At 59.9% G+C, this 19,495-nt stretch overlaps 3 protein-coding genes across 4 annotated transcripts; all 3 read left to right on the top strand.

Annotated features, from left to right (window-relative positions):
• Nucleotides 1–1,684: 1,684 nt before the first annotated feature.
• On the top strand, nt 1,685–6,938 carry CACNG7 (calcium voltage-gated channel auxiliary subunit gamma 7). 2 transcript variants are annotated; one of them, XM_051989716.1, is made up of 6 exons: nt 1,685–1,765; nt 2,583–2,813; nt 3,292–3,378; nt 3,492–3,632; nt 5,794–5,939; nt 6,593–6,938. In XM_051989716.1, exons 2-6 carry the CDS (start codon nt 2,618–2,620, stop codon nt 6,848–6,850), a joined length of 828 nt encoding a protein of 275 aa, XP_051845676.1. In that variant the 5' UTR covers nt 1,685–1,765; nt 2,583–2,617; the 3' UTR covers nt 6,851–6,938. The 2 variants fall into 2 exon arrangements, with proteins under 2 accessions (XP_051845676.1, XP_051845675.1); XM_051989715.1 differs by lacking the exon at nt 1,685–1,765 and having other exon boundaries at nt 2,388–2,813.
• A 2,481-nt stretch (nt 6,939–9,419) lies between these two features.
• Nucleotides 9,420–13,943, top strand: LOC127556518 (uncharacterized). The gene is made up of 2 exons (XM_051989713.1): nt 9,420–10,845; nt 13,773–13,943. The coding sequence occupies exon 1, from the start codon at nt 9,707–9,709 to the stop codon at nt 10,646–10,648; it is 942 nt and encodes a 313-aa protein (XP_051845673.1). The 5' UTR covers nt 9,420–9,706; the 3' UTR covers nt 10,649–10,845; nt 13,773–13,943.
• Nucleotides 13,872–18,747, top strand: CACNG8 (calcium voltage-gated channel auxiliary subunit gamma 8). Its single transcript, XM_051989714.1, has 4 exons — nt 13,872–14,236; nt 16,062–16,145; nt 16,480–16,620; nt 17,818–18,747. Exons 1-4 carry the CDS (start codon nt 14,056–14,058, stop codon nt 18,552–18,554), a joined length of 1,143 nt encoding a protein of 380 aa, XP_051845674.1. The 5' UTR covers nt 13,872–14,055; the 3' UTR covers nt 18,555–18,747.
• Nucleotides 18,748–19,495: the final 748 nt, after the last annotated feature.

Raw genomic sequence — 19,495 nt, 5'->3', positions numbered from 1 at the left:
TGAGAGACAGAGACATGCTGAGCTTTGGACGGTGAAACAGTGAGAGACACCTACAACCGGGAGAGACAGAGACAATGACAGAGAGAGGCGGAGATGGTGAGAGAGAAGCAAAGATTCAGGCTCAGGGTGAGTGAGAGACAGAGGGAGGGTCTGAGGGGTCACTTTCGGACTCGTTGCTACTGTTACCTCCCCCCCCTCACAACCGCCTCCTTTACACCCAGACTCTATTTCCCATAAGCAATTGCGGCCAGCTCCCCTAATCCTGTCTCCTACCAGCCCTTGGTGGAGGAGATGTTGGGGGGGGGGGGTTACCTGCACGGGGCTGCTGGGAAATGTAGTCCTAGGGTGGGGGAGGGAGCGGGGGAGCAGTAGCCGACCCCTGAATGTCCAAGTCCCCTTGGCTCAGTGCAGACACTGGGGCCCTGTTAGGGCTCGGCAAGACGGGAGGGGGCTCTTGGTTCCCCTTCAAGGAGCGGAGGTCCAGCCTCTGAATCCCTCTGAAGATGGGATGTCGGCTGGATTGTCCAAGGAAGCTGGGCTGGGGGAGGGGACGCCTGGGTGCCTGAGGGGATGGGTTTGGGAAAAGAGACGTCTGGGTCCCCAAGGGGGCGGGATCCCAGACTCCTGAGTCCGTCAGGAAGTGGGGCTAGGGAAGGGATCTCCTGGGTTCTTGAAATGGTAACAATAATGAAAAGGAAGCCCTTCGCGCCTGCCCCCTCCCTTCCCCCCCCCCAAGGGCTAGTTTCTAGAGCATTGAGGGGGCTGCAAGAGGGAGTCTGGCGGGAGGTTGAGGAAGGAGCCCTAAGTCACCGAAGGGGTGGGACAAGTGGAGAAGTCCCTGGGTCTCTCAGGAGTCATTCTGGAATCCCCCTTCCCAGGCCAAGTGAGAGCAGCTTCGGCCCCTGTGCCTTTAAGAGAGAAGGGTGGGGGGAGCGCACGACGGCCCGCTGACATCACGCTGGGGCGGGAGGGGGGTGGGGGGGCTCACTCAGGCTCTGTGAAGGCTGCAGGACCCGGCCCGGCCTCGGCTCCGTCCACCCAGCGCCCCCCGCCCCGGTCCCTGCAGGCCTGGCCTGCCGTCCCTCGGCCTGCTTTTTGCTGCTCTGTCCGGTGTTTCTGCGTGTGTCTGACTCGGCCCCTCTCTCCCCGTATCTCTGTCCCGTGAGTGTCTCTGTCTCTGCATTTCCTTCTCGTCTCTTGTCTCTCGGCTTCTCGGCCCCGGAACCCGTGCCCCCCTCTCTCACCCTGGCTCTGGCTGTGGCTCCCTCTCTGTCCGCACTGCTCCTGGCTGGCTCCCTCCCCTCTCCGCCCCTCCGCAAACCTCCCGGTCTCCCTGCATCGCTTTGAATCCCGTTTCTCTCCGCGTCCTTCTTCCCGGCTCTCTGGCTAGGTCTCTTTGTCCCTGTCCCTGTCTGTCTCTGTGTCAGTGTCTCAGTCTCTCTCCATCCCCATCCTCTGCGTCCTCCCTGCTTCCCTCCCCTCCTCCTCGGCAGCCAATGAGAGACCTGGGCTCCCTGCTCCCGTCTCCGTCCGACGAGGAGTGAGGGAGGGAGGGAGGGACGGAGGAGGCTGGGCCCGGGGCCCGAGAGCAAGCCGGAGCCGGGGCCGGAGCCGGAGCGGAGGCCGAGGAGGAAGAAGAAGCCCAGGGGGGCGGGGGCCGGGACGCCGGGGGCCGGGAGCGGCGGGGCCGGTCCGGGGAGGCCGCGGGGCCGGACATGCGGCTGCGGAGCCCGGAGCCCCGAGCGTCCGCCCAGCGTTGAACGAGGTGAGACCGGCCAGGCCAGGGGTCCCTAACGGGGCTGGGGAGCCTGGGATGTTTGTGTCCCCGAGGAGAGTCCAGCTGATTGATGGATGGAGAGGGGAAGCCTGGGTTCCAGGTGGGAAGCAGGATCCTGGAACGCCTGGGTCCTGGGGAGGTGGCAGAGAGGGCCAGGAGGAGGGAGCAGAACTCTTGGGTCCCGAGCATTTAGAGGGGGGAGGGGAGAGGGGGGCGGCCCGTCAGCCTGGCACATAGGGACCCCCGAGTCCAGGCTTCGGGAGGCAAGTGGACATTCCAAGTCCCGACAGGAAGGAGCTGGGAGGGACGGACGCCCGGGTCCATTAGTCGGGAACCCTGGAATGAGTAAGGGGTTGAGGCGCTGGATCCCGGAGGGGATGCGGCTGGGGGGCTGAACCGGGCCCACCGAATTCCGAGGCACGAGGCAGGCGGGGATCTCGAGGGCCCAGAGGGGGAAGAGTGGAGGGGGCGGGGGTGGACACCTGGCTCCTATTCACCCGGGACCGGCCGGGGGAGAGGCCTCGGAGCCGGGATGCCTGCATCCTAGGGGGTACGGGGACGGCGGCTCCGAGGCCGGGAGCGAGCCCGCGAGCTCCAGCTCCCGGGAGGGAAGGCTTGGAGCCCGCTGCGGGGGACACCGGGATGCGGTCGGGGCCGGGGTCGGGTGGCGGCCGCCCGGGCAGGTGGGGAGGGCCTCCGGGGCTCGGGAGAGCGCGGGAGAGCAGGCCGCCCGCCTGGGCGCTCTCCAGCCCCGCATCCCCGCGCTCCCGCCTCTCCGTCCGCCCGGCCGCCTGTCTCTCCGCAGGCCCCGCGCGCCTCCCGCCCGCGGCCGCCGCCGCCATGAGCTCGTGCAGCAGCCGCGCGCTGACCTTGCTGAGCAGCGTGTTCGGCGCCTGCGGCCTCCTCCTGGTTGGCATCGCGGTCAGCACCGACTACTGGCTCTACATGGAGGAGGGCACGGTGTTGCCCCAGAATCAGAGCACCGAGGTCAAGATGGCGCTGCACGCTGGCCTCTGGAGGGTCTGCTTCTTTGCAGGTAGCCGGACCCCGGCCGCCCTCCCCCAGCTCCGGGCCCGCCCCCTCGGGGACCCCGCGCCCTGCCCCTCAGGGATCCGGGTGGGGGTGGGGCCGCTGTCAGCCCCAGCCCCTCCCCCTCCGGAACCTGACTGGACCTTCCCCCAGTCCGCGCTTCTCGGGGACCCTGGAGACCCTCCCCTTCTGGCGACTCGCCCCCCCATCCCCAGGCCTTTGGGGACGTTGCCCTCATCCCTGGATCGTCGGCGCCCTTCTCCGGCTCCCCTCCCCCTGCCCCTCACTAGGGTGTTCCCTGCTCCGTTTGTGGCCTCGGCCTCTCTCGTGCCCCCTGCCCCAGTTCTCCCCCGCCCCCTCCCCCGCCCGTGCCCGCGGAGCCTTCCTCGAAGCAGCTCCTCCCCTGGCCTTTGCCCGCGGCCCCGAGAGCTCCGAGGGGCGCCCATCGCACTGGCCGAGTTTGACCGATCGCTCTCTCCCCGCAGGCCGGGAAAAGGGTCGCTGCGTGGCCTCGGAATATTTCCTCGAGCCCGAGATTAACCTGGTGACCGAGAACACCGAGAACATCCTGAGTGAGGGGGGGAGGCTTTGTGGAGGGGCGGGGGAGGGGCTTGTGGGCCGAGGGGCGGGGCTTGGGCTGGCAGGCTCCCAGGCTCACCCTCGCCCCTCCCCCCTGTTCCCCTAGAGACTGTCCGCACCGCCACCCCGTTCCCCATGGTGAGTCTTTTCCTGGTCTTCACGGCTTTCGTCATCAGCAACATTGGCCACATCCGCCCTCAGAGGACCATACTAGCTTTCGTGTCCGGCATCTTCTTCATCCTCTCAGGTGAGCGCTGGGTGCCCGCTCTGCCCCCCTCTGCCCCGGGCCGGGCTCTCTCTGGGCCCCTCCAGGGTCCCCCGGACAGCTGTAAGGCCTCCGAGAGAGGCCAGCCTCAGAGTCTGGGGGCCTGCGCCCCACCCCTGACTGGCTGCCTAGGACCCCTCTTCGGCTCTGGAAAGCGAAGACCAGGCTCAACGTACCAGTGGCGCCGGCTGTGGGTCCCCGAGCCTTCCGGTCCGTTTCTGGTCCAGCCTCCCTCTCTGCAAAATCAAGGTGGGGGAGGACCAGATGAGGGAGGCCTTGCACAGAAAGGCTCCTCGGGACCCTCCTGCTTCTGCCCTTGGTTTGGGGGAGCTTAAGCTTCCTGTGTGATCTAGAAGTCCCTTTTTCCTTTGGACTTCACGCCAAGGAAAGGGACCGGCCAGAGCAAGATTTCCTCCTCAAGGCTCGTAGATACATTTCAGGGAATCCATGAACCGGAATGGGAAAAAAAAGATATTTCTATTTTTCCTAATCTCTGATTGAAATTTAGTGCCTTCAATTATTTAAAAACTTGATTCTCAGAAAGGGTCTGTGGACTTGCCAGACTGCCCATCTCTCTCTTACACACACACAGTCATACACACACACACTCACATTCATACACATACACACTCACACTCATACACACTCACATTCATATACATACACACACACAATCACACTCACACACAATCACATTCATACACACACATTCACACACAATCACACTCACACCACACACACAATCACATTCACACACACAATCACACTCACACCACACTCACACACAATCACATTCATATACATACACACACACAATCACACACACACAATCACATTCATATACATACACACACAATCACACTCACACCACACTCACACACAATCACATTCATATACATACACACACACAATCACACTCACACACAATCACATTCATATACATACACACACAATCACACTCACACACAATCACATTCATACACACAAATTCACACACACAATCACATTCACACTCACAATCACATTCACACCCACAATCACACTCACACCACACTCACACACAATCACATTCATACACACACATTCACACACAATCACACTCACACCACACTCACACACAATCACATTCACACACACAATCACACCCACACCACACACACAATCACATTCACACACACAATCACATTCACACACGCACTCACACACAATCACATTCATATACATACACACACACACTCACACACACAATCACACTCACACCACACACACAATCACACTCACACACAATCACATTCATACACACACACTCACATTCACACACACAATCACACTCACACTCACACACAATCACATTCATACACACACACAATCACACTCACACCACACTCACACACAATCACATTCATATACATACACACACTCACACAATCACACTCACACACAATCACACTCACACCACACACACAATCACATTCATATACATACACAGACTCACACACTCACACTCACACACAATCACACTCAAACACACTCACACTCACACACAATCACATTCATACACACACACACTCACATTCACACACACAATCACACTCACACTCACACACAATCACATTCATACACACACAATCACACTCACACCACACTCACACACAATCACATTCATATACATACACACACACAATCACACTCAGACACACACAATCACACTCAGACACACACAATCATGTGTACACACACACACACACACACACACACACACCACACACACACAATATTTAGAACTCCTGGCCAAGGTATCTCTAAGCTGTCTGTCCAATTCTATCATTTGATGAATCTCTACTGAGCTCCCCTGACTCTTTTCAATCCAGTGCTGGAGGAGCAGAGTAGGGGAGATAAGGAAAAGGGGAGCCTTAAGCCTTATGCCAAGGGGGAGTGTGTGTCTGGGTATGACTGGGGAGGGAGGAGGGTGGAAAGAGCCCCCTTCCCAGGAGAGGGAGTACCTGCAGCTGAGGTAAATGGGGGTGGCTGTTTGGCGCAAGGCGCCCACCAGGGCCCTGGGGATGGGGGGGACCCATCAGGGGTGCCTCCCGGAGCCAGCTCTGGGACAGCCGGCTGAGCAGCCCTCCTCCTTCCGGGGCAGGCCTCTCCCTTGTGGTGGGCCTAGTCCTCTACATCTCCAGCATCAATGACGAGGTCATGAATCGGCCCAGCGGTTCGGAGCAGTATTTCCACTATCGCTACGGCTGGTCCTTCGCCTTTGCGGCCTCCTCCTTCCTGCTGAAAGAGGTGGGAAAGGGCTGGAAGCTGGGATTTCTGGTGGCCTGGAAGCCTTTTTCCCGATCTCCCCCCCATATTACATATCTGGGGCCCTAAGTCGAAAAGGCAGGAAAGGGCTTGGAGGGGACCCTGGGGTTCTGAGAGAGTGGGGCTGAGCTGGGGATTCTGGGTCTCCGAGGGGCGGGGCTAGAGTTGGGGAAGGAGAATGGGACCCAGGATCCCCGAGGGGGCAGGGTTAGATTTGGGGAAGGGGATGAGTTTTGAGAGAGAACCCTAGATCCCCAAAGGGGTGAGGCTAGAGTTGGGGAAAGAAATGGATTTCAAGAGAGAACGTAGGGATCCTCGAGGGGACGGGACTAGAGCTTGGGAAGGGGAGGGGTCCCTGGGTCTCTCGAGGGTTCGGTTCTAGAGTTGAGGAGAAGGGAATGGGTTTTGGGAGAGGATCTTGGATCCTCGAGGGGGCGGTAGGGCTGGGAAGGGGTCCCTGAGGCTAGAGCTGGGGAGTGGGGAATGGGTTTTGGGAGGGATCTCTAGGTCTCTGAGGGGGCGGGGCTAGAGCTGGGAGGGGTCCCTGGGTCTCCGAGGGGCGGGGCTAGAGCTGGAGGGGGTGGGGTTTGGGGAGAGAAGCTGGGGCCTTAGTCCCGGATCACGGCTCCCCACAGGGGGCCGGCGTGATGTCCGTCTACCTGTTCACCAAACGCTATGCGGAGGAAGAGATGTACCGGCCTCACCCGGCCTTCTACAGGCCCAGGCTCAGCGACTGCTCCGACTACTCGGGCCAGTTCCTCCAGCCCGAGGCCTGGCGTCGAGGCCGCAGCCCCTCGGACATCTCCAGCGACGTCTCGATCCAGATGACACAGAACTACCCTCCCGCCATCAAGTACCCGGACCACATGCACATTTCCACCTCGCCGTGCTGAGGGGCTGCGCCGCCCCGCCCCGCCCCGCCCCTCCCCTTCTCCTCCGCTTTCCCGAGGCCCCCCTTCTACTCCCCGCTTCAGCCCGGTCCTTTCTCCTCAGCCTTTCCCCTTCTTCCCAGTTCCTTGCCCTTCTCCGAAGCCCGGCCCCTTTGGTCCTTTTCCTTCCCTTAGTCTCCTCCCCTTCTCCAGTCCCCCTCCTCTCTCCCGCTACTCCTCCCCCCTTCCTCCCTCCCCCTGCCCCTCCGCCCCCGCCCCGTTTCTTGGGTATCTTCAATGTCAGGCAGCTCCTCATAGAACCAGACCGCGGGCCATCTTCCAGCCTGTGGGTCCTTTCTCCCCCAGCACCCTGACCCTGATTTTCCCGGGTCCATCCAGCTATAGGCACCTCTTCCCCGGCGCCCCTGCCCCTTCCCCCCGCCCTTCCCCTCCCCCTCGCGGCCTCCTACCCAGTCAGGAGCTGGCAGGGGCGGGTTGCTAACCTTGACCTTCTCGTTCCCCTTGCCCCTGGGTCACCTGGCCCCCCTTCTTCCTCCCCCCCAAGTCTGTCCCTCCCTTATGTTACTGGAAATCTTGTCTGTCTCTTTTTCTTCCACCTTTCTTTCTTTTCCACACCAGAGGCCCCCCTGGGATGGGGAGAGAAGGAGGCTGCCAGGCTGACCCGGACGCCTGGGTCCCCTCCCTCCTCGCTCCTCTCCCCCAAGGCAGGGGCAGTAGCGGGGCCTAATGGCCCCCCAAACCTCCGAGTCTTCCGCCTCTGCCTCCTCGGCACCTCCGCCCCTGCCCCTTGCTCGACTCCAGACTTCGGCCCTCTTAGGGGGTCTGCGCTCTGGGGACGGCTGGGGCGGGTGCAGGGGCCCGGAGGGGGCAAAGTTATGTACTATGAACCAGACGGCCCCCAGTGGTGGGGCCAGGGCTTTTAGTCTGCATCTTTGGGGGGAGGGGGGAAAGCGGGGGGCAGGGCATCAGTTAACCCGCCATTATGCCGCGGGTTTTTAATGAGGCTTGGGGGGAGGGGGCCCAAGTGGGCCAGGGGCCAGGGTGGGGGGTGACTCTGTTACTTACTATGTATCATATGTAAATACCAACAGAAACTTCAATAAACTCTATTTCAAACACTGGGTGTCTGCATGGCGGAGGGGGCGGGAGTGAGTCAGGATGGGCCCGGCTGCCTGGGCTTGGGGAAGGTCGGGCTCATCCTCCTCTCCACACCTCAGTTTCCCCCTCTGGAAACTGAAAGAATTGGGCCGACATTTAAAGGGCTCTGGGGGGATGGGGCTATGCGGGGGGATGGGCTCTCTGGGAGGATGGGGCTCTCTGGGAGGATGGGACTCTCTGGGAGGATGGGGCTCTCTGGGGGAATGGGGCCCTCTGGGGGAATGGGGCTATGCGGGGGGGTGGGCTCTCTGGGGGGATGGGGCTCTCTGGGGGGATGGGGCCATCTGAGGGATGGGGCCTTCTGGGAGGATGGGGCTCTCTGGGGGGATGGGGCTCTCTTGGCCATCCCTCTGGGCTCTGCTTTTCACCTGAGCTGGTCAGCCTCTCTGAGGCTGCAAATACAATGCTCGGGGCTTCTGTACTGGACGACCCCGAGATGTTTTTCTTCCAAGCCCTCCCTTTTTATCTCCTCTTTGCCCCTCCCTGCCTGTGCTCCAGGAGCCCACTCCCTCCCCCGTTGCCCCTTGGCTGGGGAGCATCCATAAAACGACAGGGCCCGTGCGCCTCCCTTCTTGGGCTGTGTTCCGGGACTGACGCTTCCTAGTGGGCTTTTCTCCTTGGAAGATCCGGAGGGCGGGCACTGACTGTGTTTCGCCAGACTCAGCATCGGCGGGCGGGCGCATCACAGGCACTTGATAAAGGTTGAGGGCAGCCGGGCAGTGCAGGGGATAGGACACCTCTTCCCCCGAGTCAGGAAGATCTGAATTCAAATTCAGCCCCGGGCAAGTCGCTTCATCCCTCTAAGGGGCCACACGGGAGACGGAAATGGCAAAGCATCCCAGGGGCTCTTCTCCCGGAGTCACATAGAGTTGGACGCAATGAACAACAATAAATGAAGGTTTATTGATAAACCGTGCCTCAGTTTCCCCATCTGAAAAAGAAAGGCTTGGGTTTCATACTTTCCAAGGTTCTTCTTTAAATCTAATTGTTTTTCCGTGATACTCTGATATTCCCCAGAGGGCCTCAGCCCACTCATTCTTTTGCCTCAGTTTCCTCCTTTGGAGAAGGAGAGGGCTGAGCTGAGCACCCACAAAGCTTCTCTCCCGGGTCTCCCATCCTGGGACTGGACTGCTTTCGAAGCCCCATCGCTCCTCCCGCCTCCCAATAAGCCCAGTGAGCCAGCAGGGGGCTGCCAGCACGGTCTGGGACCTGGAGGGCGGGGGGGGAGGCCCCAGAGCCCCCCTCCTCTGGGTGCCTGATGGCCACCGAGCTCTCCAGGGAGACCTGGCTTCCCGTGAAGCGCAGGACCCTAATAGCAAGCCGAGCTAAGCTTGGTCACTTTAAGAGCGACATCCCTCCCTTCCTCCTCCCCCCCTGCTTCTCTTCCTTCTTTCCTGCTGAGTCTGGGGGTCCTGCAGTGGTCGGGGAAGGATCCCCCAGATCCATTCTCTGCTCCTGGATTCAAGAGGATGAGGAGAGGGTTTGGAGCAGCGGCTGGGGGAGGGGAGAGGGAGATGTAAGGGGGGTCCTCCTTTTAAAGGGCCCCCACTCTGTTTCCGGTTGAGGCCTGAATCCGGTTGCCATGGGGACAGGAGGAGGTGGAGGAAGGGAAGGAGAGATGTTGCTACAGGGGAAGATGGAGATGGGGGAGGGGGGCTCGTGCCCCCTTCTCCCCTCTCTGGTGACCTTGGCCACTTCCCCATGGGGAGTTCCGAGGGTCCGGCCCCCCCATGTGCTTTAGGCAGCTGCAGCTGCAGCCCCTCTTCCTGTGTCTCTCCCCCTCCCCCGCTTGTCTCTCCTGTCTCTCGCTTCCTGTCTCATTTCTTCCTCAATCTCTCCCCATCTCCTTCCTATCTCTGTCACTCTACCATCTCTCCCTGTCCCTCCTCCTCTCCCTCCACTGTTCTCTCATCTTTCCCCCTTCCGTCCACTGTCTCTCATTTCTCTTATTTTCCATTCCTGACTCTCTTCCTCTCTTCACCTCTCTGTTTCATTCATTCCCTCCCCCCCATCTCCCTAACTCTGGTCCCCCCCTTCTTGTCACTGTCAGGCTCCCCCAATCCCCGAGTTTCCCTTTGCCTTTGCCTTCTCTGGAGCCAGACCTTACCCCCTTCCCCCATACCCAAATCCTCGCCCTCCCCCCTCCCTGCCTCCCTCCCCCTCCCTCCTGTGTTCCCTCCCTCCCTCCTTTCCTCCCTCCCTCCCTCCCCTTCTCCAGCTCTTCCCATCACCCAGTGGCAGCAGAACAGAATTCTCTCCTCCCCCGGTTCTCGGGCCGGATCAGCCAGGCCCCCTCATCCCCTGGCCCCCGATCCCAGACTCCTTGGTCCCCGGGGCACCCTCTCCCTCAGCTGCCAGGCCCAGGCACTTGGGTCCCCAAACTGCCCAGCTCCCCCTTCCTTCCTTCGGCACTTAAGCTCGGCGCCGGGGTTCCCCGGCTCCCCCTTCCCCCATTCCGGAGGCTTAGCTCTCCAGACTCCTGCATTCTCTAGTCCTCCACTTTCTGAACCCCCAACCCCCATTCATCTGCTTCATTGGCCCCCAAGTCCTGAGGCTCAGCCCCTTGGACAACTGGCTCTCCCAGCCCCCCCATTCCGGACACCTGAGTCCCCTCCCCGCCTTCCTCTCCATCCTCCATCCTAGGAGCTCAGCTTCTCGGACTAGCGGGTCCTCCGCCAGCCCACTCTCAGCCTCCCCATCCCAGACACCTGGGCTCTCATCCCCCAAGCCTTTGACTCAGCTCCCCGGACACCTGCGTCCTCTGGACAGCCGGGGTAGGGGGCTTCCTCCTCGTCCCCATCTGTCAATCTCAGCGGAGGCCTGACTACCGGGAGCTCCAGGTGAGGAGGGGGTCATTGTCCAGGAGGGAGGGGCTGGGGGACAGGGCCCCGGGCCACTCGGAGACACTTCCTCCAGGCTCAAGTCCGGCGGGCGGGAGGGGGCAGGGGATGGGGTCTGGGAGGCCCCCTCCTGGCCAAGCGGGACTACAAAAGAGTGTGTGGGGGGACGCCCCGGGGTCTGCCTGGAGGCAGATCGGAGGGACTGGTGTGTGGGAGGGAAGAGGATGGGGGAGGAGAGGAGGCCTCTTAAAGGCCCCGTTGCCATGGTGACCACCTCCCCTACATCCGGCCCCTCTTTAGCTAATAAGAGGAATGGGGGAGAAACTGAGGCAGCGGCCAAGGTTACGGTGCCCGAGAACTTAGGCATTCTAGGTTCTGAGAGAGATCTGGGGGAGGGGGGAGGAGCCTGAGATTGGGGGTGCCGGGGGGAAGGGAAGAAGTAACAGGAGGTGGAAATGAAGTGACTGTCAGCTGAGTAGAAGCTGGGGGTCCAAGGATGGAGTTCTTTAGGGTGGGGGTTCTAAACCCTCTTATGCTTCTTGTCTGTCAGGTCTCTGAGCTGTGGGGGTTGTGAGTGCCAAGGGAGAGAGTGATAAAAAAAAATTCTTTTTCCTTCCCTGTGCCTCAGTTTCCTCCCCTGTAAAATAAGTCCAGACCAATAATTTTTAAAGGTTCCTTTATTTTCCACTGAGCTATGAATCTGGGGGTCTCTACAATTGGAGGGGACTGTTGGAAGTCAGATTGAAGGGGTGGAAGAAGACAAAGTCAGGGGTTTCTTTGAGCAGCAGGAAGAGTGGGTGAGGATAAGAGGGGAAGCCAGAAGAAATAGTGGTCACCCGGGAAGGACTCTGGGAACAGGAGGGAGAGAATGCTTTCATCATGGGGTCCCTACCTTCTCTGCTCTCTGAGATCCCCACTCTGTCTCTGTGGGGCCCGGAGAGACTGGAAACTGGGGGGGGGGTGATGCTCAGGATGAGAAATTTTGCCTCTAGTAGACAGAGGTAATGGGGCTATGGGGTCAGCAGTGGGGCAAGGAATGCCGGGAACCGGGAGATACCCAATCTGGGGAGCGGACAATAAGCCAAGAGGGGCAGGGCTCCTGACAAAGGGCACAGGGGGCCCCGGAGGTTTGTTAAAGGGGGTCTCTTCTTTCTCATCCTTGTTCTTCTCTTCCTGGCCTCTGGGATGCTGAGAGGAAAGACTGGGAACTCAAGTGGTGGTGGGAGGAGGGGACAATCCGAGTCCCTGGTACGGATTAATTTTCTCCCCCCCCCCGGAAGAAGAGGTGGTTAAACTCTGCTCCCCAAGATCTCTTTTGCTTTGAAAATTGTGGATTCCATGGCGAGGGGGTCAACAGTGAGGAGCCATGCTAGTCAAGGTCACGATGGGGCAGAGGTTGCCGTGGAGGGAGGAGATGGAACAGAAGGTGGAGATGAGGGAAGAAGGCAAAAGTAGTCCATGGATGCCGCTCAACAGCCCAGAGGGCTTGCTTTGGCCAGGGGGTCCCGCTCTGTTCCTCCCCTCCCCCCAATATGGGAATGGCTGAGGAAGACATTTTAGTCCCTCATCTTCTCCAAGCCTCAGTTTATCATCCTGTTAAATGGCCAAGATATTCTCTATAATAATAAATTGTGGGGAGGTTGTCTAGGTCATAGAATCATAGGTTTCCATCCAAAAAAGACCCCAAAGGTCATTTTCTAGGGCAAAACTTGCCTTTGACAGAGGAGAAGACTAAAGGACGGGGAAAAGCCATTTGTCCTGGGTCACAAAGCTAGCGCTGAGTGAGCCTGGAGTATCCTCACTCCGAGGATCCTGTGGGCAGAGGCAGATGTAACAAAATATGGAGACACATGGGGGAACTGGGAGTGGGGGGAGAGGAGCATCTGCGTGTGGAACTTGGAGACGAGAGCTCGGGTTCTACACTGGCTCCAGTCACCATCGTTTCAGCCTCGGTTTCCTCGTGTGTCATAAAATGTATCCCCACATGTAACATAGTAAGACCTTCGTCAGAGTTTGTTATGAGGATCAAATGAGATAACACTCGGAGAGCTCTAGAACTGCTGGCTATTATTATTGTTTATTCTGGGAAGTATTCAGGAAGGCTCGTTGGGGGACTGAGTCCTCGCCTCCCTCTCTCCTCCCTCCAAGCCTTCCTTCTTGCCTTTTCCTCCTGGGCTTGGAACTGACAGCAGGCTTTGGGGATCGCCAGGACGAAGGAATAGAATTTAATCCTTTTTCCTTTCTGGATCTCAGTTTCCCCATCTGTGAAATGGGCCTGTTGGACTGGAAGATTTCAGAGCCCCTTTCTAGCTCTAATTCTTCTAATCCTATGAACCCGGGAGATGCCGGAGTGGGGTCAAAAGGATAAGAAGGAAAACCTATGGAGGCCTTGTGGGTTATTAAATACCACCAAGGAACATGCATTTATTGAGCCCCTACTGAATGCTAGGCAAGGAACTGGGGACATGGAGATGGAAAGGAGATCATCCTGCTCTGGGGGCCTGGCATTCTAGGAGAGGATATCCTGTTCTCCAGTGGGTGGGACGTGACACGTACAGAATAAATGCGCAGTGATTTGGGAACGTTAACAATGGGGGAAATCGGGAAGGGACTGGAAGGCGGAGTCTGAGGGGGGGGGGGGGGGGGGGGGGGTGGGGTGGGGGGGTGGTTTAAGGCCAGGTGGTAAATACCGGAGATGGTGCCTGCAGAGGGCTGGGGGCGGAAGGAGGTGCTCTGGGGCACTTGGGTTTGCCTGGAGCACGATGGGGGATAGATATTGGGCAAGCAGCCGGGAAAGGTTGCTGGGCTCCAGAGCCCGCCCCCTGGGAGCAGAATGGAGCGCTGGGGCTCCGCGGGAGAGGAGACCCGGCCTCTGGGAGGACTTGGGAGGTCCGAGCGCCCTAATCCCTGTCCTCCCGTCTCTGTAGCCACTGACCATGGCAGCCCGCTGACCCCCGTGCTCGACCGCCCGCCTGCCTCTTCGCTGCCCGGCGCCAGCCCCCCGGGGGGTCCCGTCTCGCCTGAGCCTGCCCAACCCCCGCCGCAGGCACGGCCCCTCCCCCGCTGCCCCGGTGGTGGCCGGCGGCCCCCCGGCTGCCAGCCTTCAGACTGGAGTCCCTGAAGCGCTGGACAGAGGCTCGGGGCCTGTGGTGTGAGAAGGGCGTCCAGGTGCTGCTGACCACGGTTGGTGCCTTTGCCGCCTTCGGCCTCATGACCATCGCCATCAGCACCGACTACTGGCTCTACACCAGGGCCTTCATCTGCAACACCACCAACCTGAGCGCCTCTGCCTCCGAGGACCCCCCGGCTCGAGGGCCCGGCGGGGTGGCGGAGAAGAGGGACCCTGGGGGGCTGACCCACTCGGGCCTCTGGAGGATCTGCTGCCTGGAAGGTACAGCGCCCTCCTCAGGGCCGGCCCGCGAGTCTGGGCCCGGCGTCCTCCTCCCGGGGTCCGCCCACCTGCCGGGCTGGGGCCCCTGGAGCCTCGGCTCCTCCTCCTGTGAAGTGGGAGGGTCCCACTTCCCTTCTAGGTCTGATCTCTCCGGTTAACGGCCATCCCTGCCCTTTTCTCGGTTTCTGGGACCCCCTCCCAGGCCATCCCGTCTCCCTTCCGGTGGGAAGAGTGCCGGCTCACCCTCCGGGGGCTCTGAGCTCTCCCGGCTCCGACTCTCCGGAATTCTCTGGCGCTGGGGAGGAAAAGGGAAGGAATAAGCAGTTATAAAGTGCCCACTGTGTGCTAGTACCCGAGCTAAGCCCCGGACAGTTACGATCTCATTTGATCCTAACCCTGAGAGAAGTGCTATTTATCCCGTTTTACAGGCCAGGAATCGGGCAGATGGGCAAGGCCACTTGTCCAGAGTCCCACCTCTCGGAAGTGTCCGAGGCTGGATTTGAGCTCAGATTTTCCCAACTCCAGGCCTGGTCTTCTATCCCTCTAAGCATGGGTGTCTCCTCTTCCTGTCCTTTCTGAGCCTCAGGTTTTCCCCTCTGTTAAATGGGAGTTTGGTTGACCCAAGACACATGCTGGCTATTGAGCTCTTCCCACTTTGTGTTTTCATGGGTTCTTTCCCTTCTTGCTTCTTCCTCTCCCATGTTCCACTCTTCCCTTCATAAGCAGAGGAGGTGATCATCCTCTTCGACTCCAAAACTTTGAGCTGAGAACAAAGGCTCCCCCCTTCCCCCCATCCTTTTATACTCCCGGCACTTAGCACATCGTACACAGTAGGTACTTAATAAAAGCTTGATGACTGAGTCTCCTTAAGAGCTCCCTCCCAAGGTCAGAAAAGAAAGAGCAGCCTTTAAATGCCTACTATGTGCCAAGCAGGATGCTAAGTGAGGGTTGTGGAGGTGGTGAGGACACAAAGCTCCTAAGGAGTCAGAGTTTTGCACTACTCTTCCCTCTCCTCCCTCCTTTGTGGGAAGGGGGAAGGGTCTTCCTTCGGGCTCAGCCCAGCCCTTGCTCAGAGTCCGGCCGTTGTTTCTCTCTCTCTGCCCCTTCTCTGCTTTCTCTCTGCTTCTGGCTCTGTCGTCTTGCTCTTTTCTCCCCCTCTTCCTTCTGCCTCATTGCCCCTTTTCATGCATCCTCCCAGCATATTGTAGCTATTGTAGAACTTTGGATGGGAACTCCTTCCTGCTTCCCTCACCTCCCACTGTCACTTTACAGGGACAAAAATGGAGGTCAAGGGAGGGAAACGGACCTGCTTAAAGCCACATGGGGTGGTGGGCTCCCCACCCCCAACCTAGACTTATTCTCATTCTCTGAGAGACACAGAGACAAAGACAGACAGACACAGAGACAGACAGACACACACACACAGACAAAGCCAAGAGCTCAGTCAGACTGAAACCCTGGGAGCTTAGTCTCCCAGACCTCTGGAGATCCCGTGTTGGGAGCCTCACACTAGTGAAGGAAACTGGATGGAAGACCTTGAGCCAGTCTTTCCCCCTCCTTTCAACCCCAGAATCGCCCTCTGTGGAATGGGGGTGGGGGGGTCTCTCTGGAGCCTTCCAACTTGAGCGTTTTCTGATGCAAGGATGCGGACACCCCCAAGGTAACCGCCTGCACACTCCCAGGGAAGGAGGTAGGTCAGTGGGCTCCCCTTTGCAAGAGGCCAGAAGCGAGTGAAGGAGAGGGGAGAGGGAATGGTCGGCGATGCAGAGGGGGCCAGTCCCGGACTGGGTCCTTCCCCCCTAATCTCCATCTCCCCTCTCCCCAGGACTGAAGCGGGGTGTCTGTGTGAAGATTAATCACTTCCCAGAAGACACAGATTACGACCATGACAGTGCAGAGTACCTACTCCGTAAGTGGGGGCTGGGAATTGGGACTCGCCGCCCCCCATCCTAGGGGGTGGAGCCTTGGATGCCCATCTTTGAAACCCATTGGCTGGGATCTCCTGGCTTTTGATTGGCTGGGAGGACTCTCCCTGGGGAACCGAGCTCTGGGAGAATCGGAGTATTCTGCTCAGCCAGCCTGGGAATCCAGGACCGGGATTGGCCCCTGTCTTTGGGATGTCGAGGACTCCCTTCTGATTGGCTCCTTCTTACTCCGAGTTGATCTCGAATCTGACAAGTCGGTCCCGGGCCTTGGGGGAAGGGGGGAGGGCTGCGTGTGACCTGGTCCTGGTCCTCTGCCAGGTGTGGTCCGAGCATCCAGCATCTTCCCCATTCTCAGCGCCATCCTCCTGTTGCTGGGGGGCGTGTGTGTGGCGGCCTCTCGAGTCTACAAGTCCAAAAGGAACATCATCCTGGGGGCCGGCATTCTGTTTGTAGCCGCTGGTGAGGGCCGGGGAAGGGGCACGGGGGCGGGAGCCCGCAACGTCGGGGAGGGGAGGGGGCCTAGACTCTCGGGATGACCCCGCCCCGTTTCACAGAGCGGGGATGTGGGAACCTAGCGAGGGCGGCTCCTCACTCGAGGTCATCCCTAGGTCAAGGGCAGAATCGGGACCTCGGGGAAAAGAGCTCAGAAGGTCCTGGAGAGGGGGAGTTTCGGAGAAAGAGGCCGACAGGGAGGCAACAAGGGGGCAGTTGGGCAGGAGCTGGGACAGGCAGGGATTTAGCACCAAGAGAGGGACAGCAAACGGAGGCTGGGCAAGAATTTAGGGAGAGGGAGGGGCTTAGAAGGGGCGGGGCTTGGGAGAGGCAGGGCTTAAGCGAAGGGGCGGGGCTTGGAAGGGTACAGGGGTTAGGAGAAGGGCCGGGTTTGGAGGAGGAAAGGGGGCTCAGGAGAAAAGGAGGGGTTTAGGAGAAGGGGAGGACTTGGAAGAGAGGGGCGGGGCTTTGAAGGGGCAGGGCTAAAACGAAGGAGCGGGACTTGTAAAGGGAAAGGGCTCAGCAGAAGGGCCGGGGTTTAGAGGAGGAAAAGGGGCTCGGGAGAAAAGGAGGGGTTTAGGAGAAGGGGAGGACTTGGAAGAGAGGGCGGGGCTTGAGAGGACCAAAGGAAACTGAGAAGGGAATGTCTTAGAAAAAGAGGAGGAGCTGGAGTCAAGGGGAGGGAGTTCAGTGGCTGAAGGCAGAGTTATGAGAGATGGGGAGAGGTTTCGGAAAAGTGGGAGGGCGGAGCTTAGGCGAGGAGGCCGCTGAGTTTTGAGAAGAGAAAGCTTAAGAGAACTAGCTGGGAGGGGGAGGGACTTAGAAGAAGGGCCCGAAGAGGGAAGGGGCTTAGAGAAAGGAGAAAGCTTTGGAGAGCCGGGATCAGGAGGCCTGGAGGGGATTAGAGGAGTGGGCGGGTTCGGGCAGAAAGGAGGCGGGGCTTAGACGAGGGGGTGGAGCTGAGGGTGGCTGGCAGGGTGCGCGCAGCGGCCGCCGTCGAGGCTCTCTCCGGCTGACAGTTGCGCCCCCCTACCCCGTCCCCCTTGTTGTGTCTGTTCCTCTCTCCCTCCCTCGTCCCCCACCCCCTCCCTCCCGCCCTCGGCCCCTCTCTTCCTGCCGCCGTCCGTGTCTCGGTCCCTCCACCCGTCGCGCGCGGCCGGCCAGGACTCAGCAACATCATCGGCGTGATCGTGTACATCTCGGCGAACGCGGGCGAGCCGGGGCCCAAGCGGGACGACGAGAAGAAGAGCCATTACTCGTACGGCTGGTCCTTCTACTTCGGGGGGCTCTCCTTCATCCTGGCCGAGATGATCGGCGTGCTCGCCGTGAACATTTACATCGAGAGGAACCGCGAGGCTCATTGCCAGTCCCGGGCGGACCTGCTCAAGCCCGGCGGCCGGGCCGGGGGCGGCGGCGGCGGCGGGGGCGGCGGGGGCGGGGGGCCCCCGTCGGCCATCCTCCGCCTGCCCAGCTACCGCTTCCGCTACCGCCGCCGCTCGCGCTCCAGCTCCCGCTCGAGCGAGCCCTCGCCCTCTCGGGACACGTCGCCGCAGGGCTTCCCCTCCACGGACATCTCCATGTACACGCTGAGCCGAGACCCGTCCAAAGGCAGCGTGGGCGCCGGGCTCGGAGGGCCGCCCGGAGGCGGCGGCGGCGGCGGCGGGGGTGCGGGCGGGGGCGGGGGCGGAGTGGGGGGTCCCTACGGGACAGCTGAGCGGGAGCGCTCGGGCTCGGGCTTCCTGACGCTGCACAACGCCTTCCCCAAGGAAGCCAGCGGGGTGACGGTGACCGTGACCGGACCGGGCTCCGCCCCCGGGGCCACCGGGACCCTCAGCAAAGAGGCGGCAGCCAGCGGGGCGTCCAACACCAACACCTTGAACAGGAAAACCACGCCGGTGTAGGGGGCGGGCCGGCCGGGGTGCTGGGAGGGGGGTGGGGGCCCGCTGGCGGGCGAGCGAGCGGACGAGCCAAGAGGGCGCCGAGAAGGGGGCCGGCAGCCGACGCTTGGCCCAGCCTGGACGTGGGAGGCTGGGGATCCCGGCCCACCCACCACCCCACCGCGGCAGGGACACAACGGGATCCAAACTGGGGACGTTGGGGGGGCAGGGGGGGCAGGGAAGGGGGGACGCTGGGGGGGCTGTAGTGTTTTTTGCAGTTTTCAAATCTGTATTTTTTTTGCTGTTTGCATGGGGGGGGTGGGAATGGGGTTGGGGGGGTCTTACCTGGCCCGGTCCGGGGAACACAGGGGACCCCTGACAAAAAGAACGTGAAGACCAGAGGGAGGCAGAGAAAGACTGGCTGAGAGAGAGAGCAAAGGGATTAGAGGCCGCGTGAGAGAAAGCCCTTCCAGAGAGAGCCTGAGAAAAGAGGGGTTTGGGGAAGTAGAGGCACAAAAAGGGGGAGACAGAGACAGACCGTTTATATATTTACCTGTACCCACAATGCCTTGCTCCTCTGTCACGGAGACCGAGGTAAGGAGACATGGGGAGAGAGAAGGAAAAGTAAGGAAACCCAGCGTGTGAATCCCCACACAGTGCCTGGCGCACAGTAGGAGCTTAATAAATACTGTGTTGACAGACAACAGATAAAGATAAGGAGCCATGGGAGGACAAGCAAGAGCTAGAAAAGGACAGAGGGAAGAGGGATGCCAGAGGAAGACACTGAATCTGTCTAGGGCTGGGAAGAGTCAACTAACAAGCAAAGTAATGATAAAGACATGAAAAATTAAAATCAAATTACTCTAAAATAATAGAGGGAAGAGGGAAGCAAGCAAAGTAGTGATAAAGACATCAAAAAATCAAAATCAGATTACTATAAAATAATAAAGGGAAAAGGGATGCCA

The sequence above is a fragment of the Antechinus flavipes genome, chromosome 3 (genome assembly GCF_016432865.1).
Source record: "Antechinus flavipes isolate AdamAnt ecotype Samford, QLD, Australia chromosome 3, AdamAnt_v2, whole genome shotgun sequence".
Taxonomy (NCBI): Eukaryota; Metazoa; Chordata; class Mammalia; order Dasyuromorphia; family Dasyuridae; genus Antechinus; species Antechinus flavipes.
Note: the sequence above shows the minus strand (reverse complement) of the source record. Positions and strands in the feature narration are given on the sequence as shown.